Source organism: Protopterus annectens, chromosome 6.part0 (genome assembly GCF_019279795.1).
Source record: "Protopterus annectens isolate FY-2018-M chromosome 6.part0, PAN1.0, whole genome shotgun sequence".
NCBI lineage: Eukaryota > Metazoa > Chordata > Ceratodontiformes > Protopteridae > Protopterus > Protopterus annectens.
In genome coordinates this window covers 1,321,949,124-1,321,970,105 of record NC_056737.1, presented here as the reverse complement: position 1 = coordinate 1,321,970,105, position 20,982 = coordinate 1,321,949,124, and the positions used below count along the sequence as shown (strand labels likewise).

The following is a 20,982-nucleotide window of genomic DNA, read 5'->3' as shown; positions in this document are numbered from 1 at the left end:
AGGAAAATGGCGTCGGCTGATGCTTTTATACCCCAGACGCTCTGACGTCGGGGAAAGTGCGACATCAGCCGAGGCCAGACCCAGACTTTGGAATCCGACCGACCGAAGGGCTGCCTGAGGCAGGACAACCCATATGTTATGACTGCAGATGCATCCTTGGAGGACATCACCCACACAACTGTTATCTTTAAGCATTTTGACAGCCGTGTTATTTTCTCATATGGGTTTGCTAGGCTAACAACCAATGGGGCTCTTATAAGCCTAGCCAGGGAACCTTCAGTGACCCACAGATTTCATTTATATACAGAGTGATTTTATAGACTACATCTGTCCATCAGAGAAATAGGAGTCAGACTGGGGTGAATATCCTACTACCTATCCATTGTCCAATTTACGCTTAAATAAGGTTAGGGAGGAACTCTGCTTCACATACATGGGGAGGTTATTCTACAGACTAGGAACTCTGAGAAACAGTAGTGCACAAGTATGCTGTACTACTCACTTTGCGAAGTATGCATTTCTCTAACTGTGACAAGGTTCTCTAAATGCAAAAAAAACTTTTATATTCAACTTCAACAATCTTTTAAAGCCCAATTTTGTCAAATAAGCAGACACTGCTGCCAATACTGTTAGTTTTCGCTCATTTTCTAGTTCAGAGATTTAGTGGTCCTAATTAGTCTACAATTGTGGGTATACTTTTTCAGTCTACATTCTCCATTAACTGCAGCATCAATGACTCACCGTACTATAACATTCAGTGCTTCATATTCTATGATCATAGATGGAACATCACCCTTCAGTATATTTTCTATCGTTGTCAAGATATCTGAAACCTAAAAAAAATATACAGAAGCACCATCAAAAACCAGAAATAAGAATCATCAGTAGAAACATGAAATGGCACAGGCAGTACTAGCTTTACCTAATAAAACATTACAGCTTATTTAAAAAAAAAAAAAAAAAAAAAAAGCTTACCTTTTTTTCAACAATTTCTGACTGGAAGTGCTGCTTAGAAATAACCCAAAGTGCTCTTATGCAAGTGTTTTTGTCAGAGGACTTTTCAGCAGTTCCACACAAAGTAGAAAGTAGGTCTTCAACATCAGTCACTGAAGGAAAAAAAAAAAGCCCAGCATCAATGGCCAACATTAAATGAAAGGGATCATCATACAATAGGCACAAAATAGAGTATTGATTACACAGAAGTATACACTAAAAGATGAATAGGTTCCATTCCTGACAATGCACTACATACGCCTAAACATATGGGGAAATTACATGAGACAGAAACCATACAGCTGAACAAAGAGACAAGTACACTACAAGTGAGGAAAAGTATCTCCAGGAAAGATGTACACAAAGAAAAAGTACAGTTTTGTACCTACCATAAATGTAGATGTTCGAGTGCTCATACAGCTGCAGTCATTACAGATGGGTTATCCTGCAGTCAGGCGGGTCCTCGGTCTGCCGAATTCCAAAGTCTAGGTCCGGCGTCGGTTGTCGCCGCTTCTTCCCTGACGTCAGTGCGGCAGGGGTATAAAAGAGGCAGCCGACGCCATCTTCTTCAGTTTTTCTTGCCCCAGATGTCAGGTGCCCCCAGAAGGAAGGCAAAACATAAATTTATGTAATCATGCAGTATAGAATAAATCAAAAAACATTAGTTGCAAGCAAATACACCATAAAAGAATACCCCAAATAGGTTGTATGAGAAGGTGTTTGTCATAAGGCCTGTCCTAAGAGGGGACGGAGGGGGGGGGGTAACCTGGACTGCAGCTGTATGAGCACTCGAACATCTACATTTATGGTGGGTACGAAACTGTACTATGCTCATCGTGCATACAGCTGCAGTCATTACAGATGGGAAGAATCCCAAAGCTAAGTAGGGGTGGCAGGCACTAAGTGGAACTAGGAGGAGCAGGGATGCCCTGCAAGACTGCTGTGGCAAATCCTGCTCTAGATTTAGAGTACAGTGGAAGGTGATAGTGCTTGGAGAAAGTATGCACTGAACTCCAAGTGGCTGCTTCCAAGATGTCCTTGGTAGGGACCCCCCTGAGGAAAGCTGCAGAGGTAGCTGTGGCCCTGGTGGAGTGGGATCGGATGCATGTAGGCACAGTTTTTCCATGAAATGAGTAACAAAAGCGTATGCAGTGGGCTATCCATTTTGAGATTGTCTGTTTGGAAATAGCCTTTCCTTGAGCATAGGACACAAAGAGTTGCTCGGATTTCCTGAATGGCTTTGTCCTGTCCAAATAATAACGAAGTTGTCTGTGAATGTCCAAGGAATGTAGTAGTCTTTCCCCTTTGTTTTGTGGATGAGGAAAAAAGGTAGGTGGATAGTCCGATTCAAAGCTACACTGGATACTACCTTTGGCATAAAGGTAGGGTTGGTTCATAAGGAAACTCTGTCCTGATGGAAAATGATGAAAGGTTGCACAGCCATGAGGGCCTGTAGCTCTGAAACCCTGCGTGCTGAGGTGATAGCCAGAAGGAAGGCTATTTTCCATGACAAGTATTGTAGTTCTGTTGAAGAAGCTGGCTCGAAGGGAGGAAGGGTCAGCTTTTCCAATACGAAGTTGAGGTCCCAAGCAGGGACTGGAGGTTTCCTTGGGGGTTTTATATTCTTTGCCCCTCTGAGGAACTGCCTTAAGAGAGGATGAGAGAATAACGGAGGATCTGTGCTGTATTGTGCAGAAATGGCTGAAGCGTGGATTTTGATGGAGGAGAAGGAAAGTCCACTGTTTACCATCTCAGCTAGGTACTGTAAAATTTGAGGTAAATTTATTACCCAAGGATTCTGGCCCTTTTCTTGATTCCAGGCACAAAATCGTTTCCATTTGGCAGAGTAGGCTTTTCTAGTAGAAGGTCTTCTGGCCTCCAAAATGACATCCTGCACCTCCTGGGAGAGGAGGGTCTGTTGGGAAATCAAGGACTTCTCCATGCAGACAGATTTAGGGCTTTGAGCTGGCTGTGAAGGGTTTTGTAGTTGTGCTGGGACAACAGAAGAGGATCCACGGTGGGGATTGTGTCAGGCTCTTCAGGAGCAGATACCAGCGTTGTCTTGGCCAGTCTGGAGCAATGAGAATCATTTTCGGCCTCTCTGCTCTGGCTTTTAATAGGACTTTGGGCAGCAGAGGAAGAGGCGGAAAGGCATAGACTGTCAACGTTGTCCAATTGAAAGAAAGTGCGTCCACTTTCCAGGCCTGTGTATGATAGGTCCTTGAACAAAATTTTTTCAACTGGTAATTTCTGTGGGTAGCAAAGAGATCTATGTCTGGCTGTCCCCATGCCAGAGTTATCTTTGTGAAAACTTGAGGATGCAACTTCCATTCGTGTGGATCTGTCATATTTCTGCTTAGGCTGTCTGCCAGTGTGTTTTCCTTCCCTGGCAGGAATTGTGCCTGTAGTTGAATTTGTAATTCCAGTGCTGTGTTCCATAGGGTCATGGCTTGCCTGCACAGGGGGTATGAATGAGTTCCCCCCCGCTTATGTACCACATCACTGTGGTGCTGTCTGTCCTTATCAATAGCTGGCCTGGATGCAGTAGGTCTTTGAAGGTCATAATAGCATTTTGCATGGCTAGCATTTCCTTTTGGTTGATGTGTAGGTGCTTCTCTTTTTGGGACCATTTTCCCTGAATGCACTGAACTGTCATGTGTGCTCCCCAGGCGTACTCTGAGGCGTCTGTTGTGATGATTTGAGTTGCTTGAGGTACACAGAAAGGGAGACCTGTGTTTCTTTGGCATGCTTGAGCCCACCACAGAAATTCATTTTGAAGGCATGGAATTAGTGGTATAATTGTTTCCAAGCTGTGGCTGTGTTGAGACCATAAGTTTTTTAGGTACCATTGAAGTTTCCTCATATGCAGCTTTGCACATGGGATTAGTAGGATGCAAGATGCCATGAATCCCAGAGCCTGCAGGACTTTCCTTGCAGTCAGCATGGTGAAGGTTGCCATTTTGCTGAAGTATTGAGACAATTGCCCTTGTTGGTCTGGCGTGAGGTAGGCCATCTGGGTGGTTGTATTCAAGCTGGCACCCAGGAAAATAATTTGTTGAAAGGGTATTAGTTTTGATTTCTTTTTGTTGACTGTGTATCCCAGAAAGTTCAACAGTTTTATTACAAATGCCAGGTGTTTCAGTAGTATGTCCTTGCTGTCTGCTTGGATCAGGCAGTCATCCAGATATGGGTAGATTTGTATTCCTTGTAGTCTGCAGAAGGCGATTACTGATGCCAGGCATTTCGTAAACACTCTGGGCGCAGTAGATAAGCCAAAGGGCAATGCAGAGAATTGATAATGGGTTGAACCTGCAAGAAATCTGAGGTATCTTCTGCAATCTTGTCCGATAGGGACATGCAGGTATGCCTCCTTGAGGTCCAATGTTACCAGCCAAGACTCCTTGCCCAGCATGGGAAGAAGCTGCTGTAATGTGAGCATCTTGAATTTTGGTACCTGTAGATATGCGTTTAGGATGGATAGGTCTAAGATAGGTCTCCAATCTTTGTCTTTCCTTGGTACCAGGAATAGTCTGGAATAAAACCCTTGACCTTGCTCTTCTGCAGGTACCTCTTGAATCGCTTTCATGTCCATGAGAGCTGAAATTTGTTTTTGTGCCTCTGCCCTTTGATTTTGTGGCAGGTTTGGAATGCCTCTCATTTTTGGAAGGGTGTGAAAGTTGAACCTGTAGCCTCTGTCTATAATGTCCAGAATCCATTTGTCTTTTGTAACAATATGCCAATTTTTTGAGAATAATGCCAGTTTTCCGCCCAAAGGTGCTGCCATTAAAGCTTTGCTTGGCAGGTATAGGGGGAAGTCATTGTGTCTGTTTTCTAAATGACTGTGATCTATCTTCTCCACCTCTTGGGGTTGGTGCTTGCCACTGTCTGGCTCTGAAAGATCCTTGAGGTTGCCCTCTACCCCTTGGGCGCCTGTATCTGCCCTTTGAGGTCTGTCCGTGGCTGGAAAGGACCAATTTTTTGAAGGCCAGTTTCTGCTGAAATGTGGAGGTTGTACCTGCAGGAAATCTTTCACTGTTTGCATTGATTTCGCTTTTTCCTCCATTTTCTTTAGTACCTCCTCAGCTTTAACACCAAACAATACATCTTTTTGAAGAGGTGCATCTAATAATTTAGCTTTGACATGATCTGGTAAGGCTTGCTCTTTGAGCCAAGCATGCCTACATATAACAGACCCCGTAACAGCAGCTCTACATGAGGCCTCTAAAGCATCAAAACCACACTGCAAGGTATGTTTACCCACTTGCTCTGCACCATGCAACAAATCCTGCAACTCTTTTAAATCTGGTTGTTCTGGTTGTGTCATTTTGCTTTTCAACTGAGATAACAAAAACTGTTGATACTTTAACATATGGAACTGACAGTTTAAATGCCCTCATGGGTAAAGTGGCCGAGGTGTACACCTTTTTCCCCCACCTTTCTAAAGCTCTGGAATCTCTCTCTGAAGGTAATGGGTTTTTAGCAGTAGAGGCCTTAATTCCCTTGGGACCCTGTGAAATAGTTTCTGGGTCAGCAGTATAGCTTTTGTATAGAAACTGGTGAGAATCAGGAACCCGGTAATACCGGTCTGGTTTAACAGGAGCTGGAGGCAAAGAATCTGGATTAAGGCTGGCTTCTGTGTACACATCATCCAATATATCTAAAACATGAGGGATAGCCAGGGGCCTATGCTGGGGGAGCAAAAGAAAATCCCTGAGCCTTTTCTTGGAATCTGAGTAATCTTGGCCTTCCCAGTGAAAGTGTTCCCTCAAAGTATGTAAGGTTTCCCCAAAAGAGTAGTCCTCAGGAGGGGAGACAGAGGGAATAGACTCCTCTGCATCAGAGTCTTCGAAAGGAGAATAGGCATAATCCTGGTCCTCAGAATGTTCAGAGGTAATAGAGGCTTGATCTGAGGAAGGGTAGTCTTCCTCTAATCTGGGCCTTTTGTCAGAGGGGGGTTGAGAACCCTTGATAAGAGTAATCAAATCCTCAGCCATTTTGAGCATCTGTTTTTTAGGCATGGGGCCTTGAGAGGGTGCCTGAGGTCCCTGTTTTTTTGGTTTTCATGGCTGCTTTAGATTTAGTGAAAGCTTTAATAGAAAAGGAGGAAGGCCTGAAGACACCTTGAGAAATGGCAGGCCTGTCTAAATTCTGAGTTTCCCCAAGAGTGGCGTTGGTATCTGCAGTAGAAATGGGGACCGAGGAGCCTGCGACCTCGGGTACTGAAGACACCGGTAATGTACTGTCATCGGTACTCAGGGGCTGCGTAGGCGCCTCGCGGAGAACCGGTAGTCGGCCTTAGCGTGGTGTCAGTAGTCGGTGCGGACCTCGTATGTCGGTCCTTATCTTTGTGTCTTTTACTCAAAACTGGAGTCGGAGTATCCGACGACATAATACAATTACATTTTTTACCAAAATAGTGAAGGGCGAACTCTGCCCAGTGCTTAATAGTGCGCTTGTTGAATCTAGCACAAAATCGGCAGGCCGAGACGTCGTGGTCTGGGCCTAAGCAAGGTATACAGAAAGAGTGGAAATCCTTATGCGGTATTTGCTTCCCACATGAAATGCAATTATTAACTTTGTCTGACATCGGTCTGAGGCAAGAAAAGTTTCCCCAACGGGGTACTTAGCTTTCAAGAAGACTTTGGCTGAAATATTTTCGTAAATCTCAGGAGCTGGCTGACCGGCACTTGCGAACTGCTTCTGCTTCGGGCACCGCACGGCAAGAAAGACTGAAGATGGCGTCGGCTGCCTCTTTTATACCCCTGCCGCACTGACATCAGGGAAGAAGCGACGACAACCGACGCTGGACCTAGACTTTGGAATTCAGCCGACCGAGGACCCGCCTGACGGCAGGATAACCCATCTGTAATGACTGTAGCTGTATGCACGATGAACATCTAACAAAGTGCAGTTTTCAAAAACTGCTGTACTAGCACGGTTATCAGCAAAATCCATTTCATTTGCCATGTTCAATAATTCTACCACATTCTGTAGATTTCAGCTTGTAAGACAGTTAAATGTTACAAAAACTGACACTTAAAAGGATAAAGATTCAACTCTTACATATTTATAAAACCACTACAACGTAAAGCAAAACAGAAGAAATTGCACACTTTTATTTCCTGTCTTCTGAAGGGAATGCTCCTACAACTTGCTTGCTTTTTTATCACTACTTTGTTTGTATGCATTTAAAAAGTATAGTGAACATGAGAGAAATGCACGCAGAATTAAACAGTAGAATACTAGCAAATTTTGCCTTCAAGAAATACAATCATCAAAATTTAATGATAACTGAGCATATCCTAAACCAGATGGTATTCCAAAACTAAAGCAGGGGTACTTCTACCATGTCAAATTTGCCAACCCACTGATAGTTTTATCTGTTTTGCTATAATTCCAGTTCAAATCCTGGAGGAGGTACTTCTTGTGTGGGGTCTGCATGTTCTCCATGTGCCCACATGACTTTTTACCAAAGGTTTTGGTTTCTTCCCCATTCCAAAGACATGCAAACAGGTTAAAATAACAAACCATCCAAATGTGTACAAGTGTCATACAACTTCACATGAAGGTGAACAAACAGAACACCTTCCCAAAGATTAGCCCCATTGCCTGTTGTCACTTTTGCTTATGCACACTAATTCTTTTAAAGAAATCAACTGTATTCAATACCTTTTACAAATCCAAAATGGTCTGGACCTAGAGGTTGCAGTCTTCATCACTGACCTCCTAAACTGGGACATAGGAACTGTTATCACACTGCAAAACAGTGATGAGGGCGATAGGTCAATCACTACCAGGTTTTATGGTGGGGCCTCTTGTGTAGGCGAACTACTAGCGCTGTTCTCTAGGTTCCTAATATGAATCAAGTGGAAATGCCATGCTTAAGTTCATATTTAAAGTCAGATATTGGGGCATTTTGAAAACAGCCTAGAATGTCATCTGGTATTTTTAGCATCAGCTGACATGTTAATTATATGGGGATGGAATGGATATTTTGTACTAGGAAGGTTGGAGGTGACTGAAGGAGATGCTGCAGCTATAATTACCTGCAAGGTTATTGGCATAAACATTTAAACCCTAAAGATATAGCTATCGGAGATGCCCAGCACTGTACTGCATCTCTGGCGACAAAGTGATAGCCACAACTAGATCCAGACAACCAGAGTTTGAGTAGCTATGAAAACTTGATGAAATTGACATACCTATCCTAAGATGGGAGGAGACAGACAGTCATGGGTTCTACTCCTTTGGAAGGGGGTAGGCCTGTGACCTGTGGGTGTGTATATGGCTCACCAAGCCACCAATTAGCAGCCTTCATAAAGCAAGTGCATGGGAATGCGCACTTATGCAAGAAAATATGTTACGGCTAGCTCCCACGATGACACAGGTTGCATGTTCTCCACACCCAGTGAAGGGATTAGGTTTTAAAAAAATATATAAACCTCCCTTCATGGCTGCCTACATGACTGTCACCCCCCCCCCTCCACAAAATGTAGTATCACTAGTGGTGTAGCAAGATAAATCCTGGACTACTGCAGAGATGACTCAAGTTCGATTAGCAGGAAAGGAGCTGGAAGGTGTGGGACAGGGTGGATTGCCATGACTACTGTATGGCACTGGATGGTAATGTGCACCTCTCTGGCACAGGCTAGAGCTCAGAAAAGGTGATGGTGCTGCTGATATGTGAGCACAGAGCAGAAGTGACCACTCTATGGAACTCTTCAAGTCCACCATAAACGTTTAAATAGTAACTGTAAAATGGACAACTTTACCTACTGGATAAAAATATTATCAAGCAGATGAGGTCTACCAGCAGAGATGGCTAAAGGTCTGACTAGGATGCAAATGAACACATTTCAAGTAGCAGCTCTGGCACCAGCTGGATCTGGCGGGAAGACTGCAGTACTAATGCAGCCCAGACAATTTGTCCTCTTCAAGGGATAGAGGACTGGTGTGGGAAAGTATCTGGGGTACACAGCCTCATCATGGAATCCATGATGCAAAATGACCACCACACAGGAGCATTTATTTCTGCTGGAGAGGGCAGGCCAGGCCTGCCTTAAAGGGTTACTTCACTTGCAGAAATGACTGACACCATCCTCACTGATGCCCAACAGCACATCAAACCCAGGAGTGCATTTCCAGAAATGAGCCCCTCACTGATGCCCACAGCACATCAAACCTGGGAGTGCAGTTCCAGACATGCACTAAGAACCAAATAAGAAAGCTCTCCTTGATGGCTGCCTACATGACTGACCCCACAACACACACACGCTCGCGCACATGCACGCTTTTGTCTAAACTCACACTCAGTGAAGGGAGAAAAAAAAGTGAGACAATCGGAACAGGGAGAATAATGCTCGGAAAGCAGCATATGGGAAGAAATGTGACAAAATATCCATCAAATTACAACTTGCATGCGTGTATACACATATGTACACACTATATGTATATATATATATATATATATATATATATATATATATATATATATATATAACAAATACACACACATTTACACACACATTGTGCGCGTATGCACATATGGCTTACTATCACAAGGTTGAAGCCCACAGTCCCGAAATAATGCATAATCCCGATAAAATATAGGAGACCAGAACAGTGAAAACCACAATGTCCAACTTCTGGACTTGCTCCCCTACAGGGCCCATGTTAGCACTTCTTCCTGGGATTACACTGGTAGGGATATTCAGTACAAGATTTTTAGATGCTGATCTTCAGTGCTGTTACCAGGATTATGCACTTCAGGATTGTGAGCTTTAACCTTGACCTTATGCCAGTAAATGTATGCATATATATTACATACACACAAAAAATGTAACATGTATATAATATACATACACACACCCATACAGGTATACATCCGTACACACATTGCAAAATACAGACATGTTTTAAGTATAGCTACAATGGGGTGGGTGGGTGTGTGCCTACGTGCGTGTGCCTACGTGTGTGTGCACGTGTGTGTGCACGTGTGTGTGCACGTGTGTGTGTGCACGTGTGTGTGCACGTGTGTGTGCACGTGTGTGTGCACGTGTGTGTGCACGTGTGTGTGTGCACGTGTGTGTGCACGTGTGTGTGTGTGTTTGAGAAAGATCACAACACATGCAGTGGTTCTTGCCTTACAATATGTAAAAATGAAAAGTGAAATAATGTAAACTCTGCTGTAAACAATACTGTTGTTAATGATCTACACTATATCACTTCTTTAAGGCTGATTAGCTACAATTTTGTATTAACAACACAGCCTTCCACTATATCACTTCTTTAAGGCTGATTAGCTACAATTTTGTATTAACAACACAGCCTTCCACAGGGCTTGCTGTTAGTGCACAATTATATTAAAATGGTGTACAAAAGGAGGGCTATGGCTGAGTCAAAGATGTTGGCCTCTCTATGCAAGGCCACTCTGTGCCTGGAAAATGTATTGGGGAGTGTACTGCGGCAAAGATCTTCAAATAGACGTCCAGAAAGGAGTTTGATTGAAAGTACATCCTTACAATGTTAAAACTGGCACGACAGGCTTTTTTTTATTAATTTGTGAGACTAAGAAAAATGTACTCTGTGTTTAGACTGCTTCACTTTATATACATATTTAATTTTACATTTTTGACTGGGAATAGTCCAACTGAGCAGAAAATGGCCCATTTTCAGCAGAGGCCTGGGGAGAAAAACTCCAAAATATATAGTACAATGAGAAATAAAAGTTACAGAAGCAAATATTCAAAAATGTACAGAAGGAAATACTCCAAAAAAGATAATCTCAAGTGTAAACAGCATTAAACCATGACACATTTACAAGTAATCGTTAATATGCAGGAAATGTGAGAAGAGACAATACAGTCTTAAAAGTATTGGTTCTATATAAACATTAATTGCTTTCAGGTGACTGTTTAGAGGAAGTATTCAGAAAGAGAAGAGTTAAGCTAAAGCATAAGACATGCAAGTTAAGAGAGACTGGTAGGCAAGGCCAGGGGAGGCAGAAAAGTTGAAACAGTAGAGAGTAGAGAATAAAAGTTAGGAATAGTGTTTAATTAGTAGGTAGTTTAGGGACTGGGACAGTTTATGTTGGGTGGGAACAGAGGCAGGACCAGAGAGCTAAGTGTTCTTTAGCAGCTGTTTTGAATTGTTTTAGTTGATTTAGTAATTTAATTTGAAGAGGAAGTTTGTTCCCATGCAATGGCAGGATGGTAGCTATGTAAGTTGCATCCCATATTAGTCCTAGGATTATAGACAAATAGTAGGTCTTGATCTGAGCTTCAAAGTGATCAAGTTGGGAGAGTAGTGGGATATACAGGAGGATAAGTTAGGGCAATAGTACGATTGCTATAATATAGGGTGTATAATCTGGAGAGGAGAAAGAAGCAGCAGGTTGGGTAGTTCCAGACAGTTTAAGTGCTTAAGTGAGAGACAGTGATGGGTTTTATAAGTATGTTGGGCAGAGAATCTGGCTACCTTGTTATAGGCTGAGTTAAGTTTTGCTAGGAGAGTAGCGTTAAGATTTGTGAGTATTTGAAAACCATATAGTAGACTGGGTAGGAGGTAGGTATTCTGTATAGAAGGCCTAGTTTCTGATGAGTCTTCCTAACACAACTGTTGATGTGCAAGTCGAATTTAAGTTGATCGTCTATGTATATATAAATACATACAAATATAAATTTATATACACACGTGTAAGAGTGCGCACAGATTTATTATTTATTTTACATTTGTTTACCGGGATGGTCCGACTGGATATATGTCCATTTTCAGCGGAGGCCCAGGGAGAAAAGCTCCAAGTTAGTAGATAACATTACATTAGTAACATTTATAAATTAACATAGTTTAGTAACATTTACAAATTAACATAATTTAGTAACATTTACAAATTAACATAGTTTACAGTCTTCAGTAAGGTTACAAACATTTATAGAACATGGTAGACAACTGAGTTTCACACAGGGTTTACACAGATAAGGACTTTATCCCGTAACAAGCTCTAGATATACCACAAAGCAAAGTCATATACATTTTAGAGTCAAATGACAGATTTAATTAGGCAAGATATCCAATACCAGGGGGTGGGTGTTAGGTTTTGAACAGGGACATTGCCAGTGCCTTTAACTGTGTATATTTTTGCACACACACATACATAAAAATATTTAATTTGTTTACTGGAAAACAGCACTGATCCATTCTGAACAATTTCAGCTTCAGCCTGGGGACAATCCACAATAAGAGTAATAATTACAACACAGTACAAATACAATGAAATTATAGCACAAGTGAACACAAAACAAGCTTAGTTTACAATACAGAAAAAGATTCATTACATACCAGTATTTCAGAAAGACAGCTTTTGGGGGTTTGTACATATCAAAAGGTTAAATCACAGTAAGAGACAGAAAGACTGGAAAGCTGAGGGCTAGTCTAGATTATAGGACATGATGTGTTGCAAGCACATGGAGTAGTTACAGCAGATTTTAGCAGTGTACAAAACTTGGTGTAAGACCAGGCTGATCAAGTTTGCAAGGGAAGGATTCCCAGCGTTTAGGCCAAACCCTCAGGGGAAGATGCTTATTTTTTTGCCCAAAAGAGGTGCGTCAACCTTTTAAGTGCGCTGTCCAAATGCGTATTGAAAAGTGAGAGAAAGGTCTAACCCAAACAAGAATATTTGAAAGAAAGAACTGAAGTGTTACTATGATCTTGGATTACGAGGGAATTAGGGATTCTGAGTTTGTCTGGTGCCAAATGGCCTAGTTTTTGTTAAATATATAGGCAGACACGTACACCACATAAAAGTTAAAAACACATTTTGAAACATTACATTTCCTTTTTTAAAAGGAAAGGAATTTTCTCATCTACATGATACAAGTCAGTCTGAAAAGATAAAAGAGCTCCAACAGTACCTGCCAGTTCATCAGCAATACTTTTGTGAAAAAGTGAAAATCCCAAGGCCTGTAGTGCAGCATTGATCAGTTCAGAGTTCTCTCCGGATATATGACCCTGTTAAAATGAACAAAAAGCCCATAGCATCAAGATGCATTATTTGATCTAAGTAATACTATTTGACTTAAGATCAGTTGTGTTGCAACACAAGCAGGTCTGCAAGTTACTACAAAACAGTCAACTTTTGCATAACTGTAGCAAAGATCAGCAATTGTGGGTCACCAACAAGGGCATTTATTCACATGCTGGTTAGACAAATCCCTTAGTCTAATTACACAAGTCATGGGGAAATGTAACGCAAGAGCACTCTGTGCATGCATATATCCCTTTTTTTTTTAGTTCATCCAGACTGATGGAAAGCAGTTCCCCCCCCCCAAAAAAAAATGGCTGCAAACAACTACCTACTGAACTTCAGTTGTATTAAGAAGACTTCATCCCCTTCTTAATGCAGCACTTTACTGGTAATGTGTCTCAAGCATACACTCCCAAAGCAGCTGTCTCATTTCCAAGCCTTCTTACAACATAGGCACAGCCCTTAAGGGCTGCTCCAAAGTAACTGGTCCCATCATCTAAAATGAACAGACAGGTATCTATTGAAGAGCAGCCCTCTGACCTTAAAAATGGGAAGACTGATCTGCTTACAGAAAGGATCTCAAAGACTTGGCAGTAACAGATATCAACTTGGCAACTCCACTTCTGAGACACTAAGCAAATGCTTAACTATTCAGAATGACTCAAGCAGAAAGGCAGAGCACAAAAGATAACAGGACACCCCTAAAGGAATGTTCTACAAAATCCTACCACTGGTACATTTGTCCTGAGAGTTCATGTTCTTTTCAGTGCGTGTCTGCTGAAGCTCTATATATCAAGCTTCTGAAAGAAGGAACCTCTATGCCCCTGTTCAGATACTTCCCATAAGCACACTGAAATGGTGGCACAGGCTGCAAAAGGTATTTGAGCTCTGAGCAGACAAATATGACACACAATACCCGTATTAGCAATCAGTATTTGCTTATCACAAGTTATTTTCTAAAGTAAGTCAGTGTTGAAGAAATAGCATGATACAAATATTAAACAATCTCTGTAGCATCAATGGGTGTTAAGAACAAACTCCATTAATGCTAAGCAGTGTAAATAAACTGGAGTCTAATGGGACCGCCAAGATTGCTGCTCTGTGCTAAGTGGGAGGTCTCAACATAGGAATAGGGAGGTGGGGGCAAGCTAGAACACACATTCTAAACTGACCTACCTTTAAAGCATGCAAGAGGACATTACTGCAAAATTGTCCCTGCAGAAGCAGTACAAGGCTTTCTCCCAACTAAATGTTATAGAATTTAACAGTTTGCCTGTTGACAAGTTGTACACACCCGGAAAGTAAAAGGAATATTTAAAATAATACACCTGCAAAACTTACCAGGATGTCTTCAAGGTGGGTAGGGGGCTCATTCAAGCTAGAAAACCCTCTGAAAGAGCAAATTATATGAGAACACACATGTTAAACCTCAACTTAATTGGGGATTTCTGCACTGATTAAAACAAATTGAAGGAATTGCAAAAGAAAAAAGTTACATCTGTAGTGTGTGTGCATTAGGCACATGCACACACTCACACGCACACAATCATCTCCCCTAATCATAGTTAAGTGAGAGTCTCAGAACTGTGGAAATTTAAGTCCTGAAACTTACAATGGGAAACCAAAGCAACAACTGGAACCTCATCACCCACTAAAGCAACTTTACATGAAGGTGAACAAACAGGACACCTTACTAGCCATCATGAAGCCCAAGAAGCCCAGAATGATTTAAGAATCAGTCCATTACAGTCTTCACCCAGACTGCCAAAGATGACAACTTATTGGACCTTCTCAGAGGGCAGAAAAGGCAAGAAGACCCTGCAGTAAGTCCAGCTCCACAACAAGACAAACTTATCTTCAGAGATATCAAGGGTGGCTCCCCCTCCAATTTATGACAGCATTCAAGTCCTGCTGCTACAGTAGGACCCAGGAACAGACATTAACCAAAAAGCCCCCCCCCCCCCCAAATGGGAATCGCATCAGGAGACAAGTCACTCAAAACAGAACAGCACAAGGAAAACTGTTTACTATAATTTATTCGAAGTGAAGTCGGTCAACTCCAATTCATTCGAAAATCAGAATGTCGACCGTGGGCAATGTCGAACACTGACATTGCCAAAATACACATCAGCCCCTATCTCGACCCATGTTAAAACCTGTCCCTAGGTAGCAGTCAACATGTATTTCAGCAATTCCGGTGTTCGACATTGTGAATTTCGCACAATCTCGGTCAGCCAAGTGAACAGCTGACCAAGTACATTTTGAGTATATAATAGTAAATCAGGAAAACTTCACACAAAAGGGCTTCTGCCAATATGGCTAGAATTCTGGTAATCCCTTTGGCTACATATGGCAGAAGGAACAGCAGCACCTTATACTGAATATGGTGCTGATCTAAAACAAACTCAAAGAACATCCCATAAAAGTCCCAGAAAAGACCATCCACCCTGTAATGACGCTATACTCTGAATCAACAAAACTGATGTACCAGAAGCAGCTGGTAAAAACTCATAACTCTAGATGGGATGCAGCCCTCCCACAAGTCCACCAAAATGAGGAAGAATGAACTTATACACACCTTTCCAGGAAAGGAATTTACTCTACAGCCCCTTTGTAGCCCAGGAAATCTATTCAGAAAGTTTCTACAGATCCTGAATGTTTGCCTAAGATAACCGGAGTTCTAAGATGTAGCCACCGGAAATCCTCTCCAGGCCAATCTGGTCCCTGGGTAATGGTTCTTCAAACTGGGGCAAACTCAGCCAGCCTCTCACATATGTGTTGTTAGAAATGTTAAGCTCCCATGTGAAGCCTAACTGCTAGAGGATTTAACATTGAGATTCATGGTACAGAATGACTTGGCTGTCTTTTTATCCATGACACGGATGCTTACGATGCTGAGGTGTACTAAAAAATAAGATAAAAATATAGTCAAAGACACAAAGTAACTATCATGCAGACCCTCAAAAAAGTGGTCAATGTCAGTTTTCACCGTTAAATGTTTACATGGTCCAAAAAGCCTACTTGAACAGGGTTTCACACTTTCCCCTGAAGGGAGCTTTCATAAAAGGAGCAATACCCGACCTATGCCAACTAGCAAAAGCACATCCCCTCTGCTGCTGCTCTAGTCATTACCTCAATGTTAGCATAGGCTACATGGAAGCTCAATCATTAGTAATGTCTTTTCCAGAGACCCTTAATTCCAGAGTTAGGCAGCCCCACCAGTTCCTACAAAGCATAATCCATACTAGAGAACTGAAAATGAGATGTGCAGTGAAAAGAATTCAGGATCTTGGGGTTCTAGAATGGCAAAGGAAACCACCCTCCTGTCCAGCTTATTCAAAACACTGAATTCCTTAGTTAGAAGGTGGAAACATACTTTGGTCTCTGGGAACTACACTGGCCAAAGATTCCACAAGAATATGTTCAAAGCTGCTTAGCAAGGAAATCACTCCTCCTCGATTCAGAAGAATCCGAAAGAGAAGACTATTTCCATTTCTTTGGAGGACATCTGACACAAAGGGTATATGTTAAGGGAAACTCTTATGGCAGGCCACCACTAACACTGCCAAAAACCTTTCATAAATCAAAAGTAAGCTGTGGTGGTGTCAATATAAGGGCGTACATCTGGGCCTCAGATGTCAGGTCTATAATGCCAATATAGAAGTCAAATATTTAGCTAAGAGATCACAGAATTTTGCAACTGCTGGGATATCCACTAACAAGTCAGGAGATACAGCAGAAACATCTGTCATGCTTCCATCCTTTCTCAACACCTGAAAATTAATATCTAGTTTGAATGTCTTAGTACCTCCTTGGAAGCTTGCAAACCAGCTGTAACCAAATTCTGAAACCCTCTGTCTGCCTCCAAAATGGCCAGGACTGCCACATATTCCAAAAACAGAAAGAACAGAGGATTAGGGAAGCATAAGGCAAGTCATCGCAAACCTCATCTTCAATCAGATTTAAGTGAACGGTGATCATTTCTCATACATTTCTCAAATGTGCCTGAAGGTATAATGGAAGAAGCCTTGCCTGAATGCATCTCCCACCAAATGATCAAGGTTAGATCTCAAGGCACAAGAGCTTCCTTAGGACATTGGTTTTGTGGCATCACTGAAATTTGTATGCAGCTGGAACATGAATCTGTGTTAAGATTACTCCTAAACAAAAATAAACTCTTGTAAAGTATAATTTGCCACAGCCACATTTAATAGCAAAGACAGCAGTTACTCACAGGAATGGAAAAATACTCAAAGTAATAAAGAGTAAAGTCAGAGGAAAATTAGTTGGAATAAAGCAGTAAGAAAATAGAAAAGTAGGAAACTCAAATTTCACTTAAAAAAAAACTGAACTATTTTATTCACTTAAAGCTTTTGCAACAGGAAGAACTTATCACAAGAACAGACAATTCGCTGAAGGGTGGAACAAAGAGGAAAGCCAGGGAAAGTTTATAAACTCCGAGCAGTCATAATACTTAGGACATCAGTCTACTAACTCCAGCAGTTACACCCATACAATATTTTTCTTTTTTTTTAGCTGTTGACAAAAAATGGGAGTTTGCCATCATAAGCCTGTATACCACACCTCACAGAAGGCAAACATTAGGAAAGGGTGGGCAATCATGTACACTGCCATTCTCACAAAAGCTGCAGGATCCATGCATCTGATGCGACAGTCCCCCTTTAAGTATGGGCAAAGAATATATCCTAACCAGAGCAGGATCCAGTAGTAGACAACCTCGTCAGTTGCCTAGGGCCCACTGGGGTATGCCACAAATTTCAATGTTAAATAAACAAAATATATTTTGTGCAAATTTTTTCTTTATTGACACATGCTGTGCGTGTGTCATACGTCTTTAATAGAACACATGCAGGGCAATGCACATTCTCGTGTGGCACCCGCATATGTCAGCAAGCAATTCAGAGGATTTATTTCAAGACCTTTAATAATGTTCCTGCATCTGAACCAGGCAATTTAACACTACTCAACCTGAATGCTTTTTATGAAGGTTGTGTATTATGGGCAAAAAAGTACTTACATTTTTTCGGACCTACCACTGCATTATTGGGGGGTTTTGTTTTGGTTATTTTGAGCATATCTTCCAGTAACGGGTGCTTCTTATTTATTTATTTCAAACAAACTCGGAGTATCAAGTCCAGCATCATGTTACAAGGATAACTTTGGAAATTAATTACTGAAAAAGTTTAGTTTAGCTCTAGCCCGAAATGCAGTTCTCAGACCGTGAATGAGAAGCTCTTTCAAAACCAGTTCTCAGACCGTGAATGAGAAGCTCTTTCAAAACCATTTCTGAGGTGTAGAGGAATAAAACCCCAAGTTAAACTATGGGTGGTGGGACAGGTCAGTCAGTCAGTGGGGGGAGGGGATAATAAAAATCTCCCACCATCCAGAACAAAGGATACAGTCCTGACATTATTAAGCCTGTGATTACAGCCCTCAGTATGTGCATGGAAGCACATAAAAAGGAGGCCACAGTAGGCCGAAAGGATGCTCACATACCACAGTAAGGCCTAAAACTGGAAATGTTCTCATTGCCTGCATCAGTGTATGCAGATGCAGGCAAGAATACAAAAATCTCCATGCGTACCTGGCTGACAGTTCCCCCCCCCCCCACCACCACCACTACTGAACTTTGGATATACACCGGCAGGAGAACAAACGTGTTTGAACAAAAGCTGAAGGGGGATGATAATGGCTGCCAAGGTATAGTGGAAAACAAATCTTTCACAATACAGAAACTTTTAGGCCATGATCTGCAAAACACATTTCATGCTTGTAGGATTGAGAACTGTGCACAGCCCTCGGTATCAGACTACAACTTACAAATGTATTTTTAACAGTCACACAACTTTCCCAACAATAAAAACATGAAGTTATTCAACTCTTGACCATGTGATTCACTTCAAAAACAGCTCATGAGCTTTAAAAAAAATTGCAATGCATATTTTCCAGTTTAAGAAAAAAAAAAAGATATGGCAACACAGCAGTCTTACCCTTGCTAGGGCTTCTGAAAAATCTTCTGTCACATCACTATGCTAAGACTTCCTCAAAACAAGGGACTGAGAGACCACAGAACTATCACTTGTAGCTTGTACTCTGGGCCACTCACTCACCCTACTCCAAGGAGCAACCATCTAAAACAAGGTTTAACCCCATCTCCAGTGAAACAAAAGGAAAAAAAATACTGGACTGAATAAGCCAACCAAAAGCCACAAGTTCCAAACACCTGTAACAAAGGAAGATCCAGATGAGACAAAATAATTAGAGAGTCAAAATCAGAAGACAACAGCAGGAGCGAGGCCTGAGAACATCAAAACACTTCAACCCGGAAACTAAGCTTGGGTCCTAGCAGCCACTTCAACGGATGGGAAACTAAACCCAATAATCCCCCCAACCTCCAAAGTGTGACTAGATTCCACCCAAGAATCCGAACAGAAAGAATAGTATGAGCCTTGGCTGAGAAATATAACCTGAAAACCATGCTCTAGTGGTTGCACATAGCTGCAGTCCAGTGCTCCTTTGCATCAAGTCCAGCCAGGGTTGCCAGATTTCCAACTGGCCAGGTAGGGACTGAAAAAAAAAAAAGATCTTTAATGCGGTCTTAAACACGGAGCTACTTCTGTTTAATGCGGAACATCGCAGAAGTAGCTCTGTTTTGCAATGTTTTGATTGGCCCATATACCGACATACAGGCCAATCAAAAATCGTAAAACATGGAGCTTCTTGCGTTTAATGTGGAACTTCCGCATTAAACACAAGAAGCTCCGTGTTTAGCGATTTTTGATTGGCCCGTATGCCGGTATACGGACCAATCAAAAATAAATAAATAAAAAAACAAAGCGGTGGCTGCCCGGGATTTAAACCAGCAGTGTGGGACTCGGGATCAGGCTGCTGATCTCGGGACAGTCCCGCCCAAATAGGGACGTCTGGCAACCCTGAGTCCGGCTGACCAGACACTAGTGCAGTTAACAGAGAATGTGCATTCAGAAGACATGGGAGGTTGGTATAATGGTTAAGCTGTTTACCTTTACCTTACATGAGCATCTATGGGGAAGGAAACAAGACAAATACTGATCTAATTTTCAACAGCAAACTCAAAATACTTTTTTGGGGCAAATCTCAGTTTGTGGGAGGAGTTACTCACACACCCTTAAATTAAAACTATCATTTTCAAGGGTTGCACCTCTTTTGAAATGTAGGTCAAGCTATTAACAATTAGTACCATTCCCAACAAGATCCCCTTCTCTCCACCACAGTGTAAACATGAAAGTGGTTAGCTCACATTGTGTTAGTCTACTACAGAAACCTGACCATGGGCCTTGGGGCATCATGCATGATAAACCCAATGGACTCCAAGAACCCACAACTTTAAGTGGTAAGAAAACCCAAAGAACAGAAAAAGCTACTCTACTACTGGCTTACCCCACCAACTCCTCGGATTTTTATTTGTCTATGACTGATAGAGATGCTTGCTGATACTTGCTTCATTCTGTTTTCTTTAAGAAATTTGATTGTCCTGGTGTTTTTGTTCTATGTGACAGGTGGACACAAATTATCTAGTCTGCATTTTTCACTTTCTTCATTGGTTAAATTGTCTCGAGTGATACTTAAATACTCGACTAAAATTCTGGGCCCTTGCCTTTGTCTGAAAAGATCTGAAGCCTGCATAAGCTAAAGCAATTCTGGTGATTCCTTGCTGTGTTTCCCCACCGACCTTACCCTTTATTGATCTGCTTTTCAAAGCTGGTTATTTTAACCTGCCCACACCTACTGTAAATTGAGCTCAATACACTCCTCCCTTTCTATACTGCTGCTGATATCCTGAATTACTTGACTTTCCTTGTGCTTATATTGAAAAAGTGCATTTTGCCTCCCACTGTCTGTTCTACTTGATCAGACTTCATTACCTAGCTAGCTGTTGGATAAAGCATTGTACTTTTACACTCTAG

The 20,982-nt window shown here is 41.8% G+C and overlaps 1 protein-coding gene across 1 annotated transcript in view; it reads right to left on the bottom strand.

Moving 5' to 3' along the window:
• RIF1 (replication timing regulatory factor 1) overlaps positions 1-20,982 on the bottom strand; it is a gene marked incomplete in the record, with an annotated part of 1,305,990 nt that overhangs the window by 1,053,034 nt on the left and 231,974 nt on the right. The window contains 3 exon segments of the mRNA XM_044074885.1: positions 742-833; positions 976-1,106; positions 12,903-12,999. Coding sequence (XP_043930820.1) covers positions 742-833; positions 976-1,106; positions 12,903-12,999 — 320 coding nt within the window.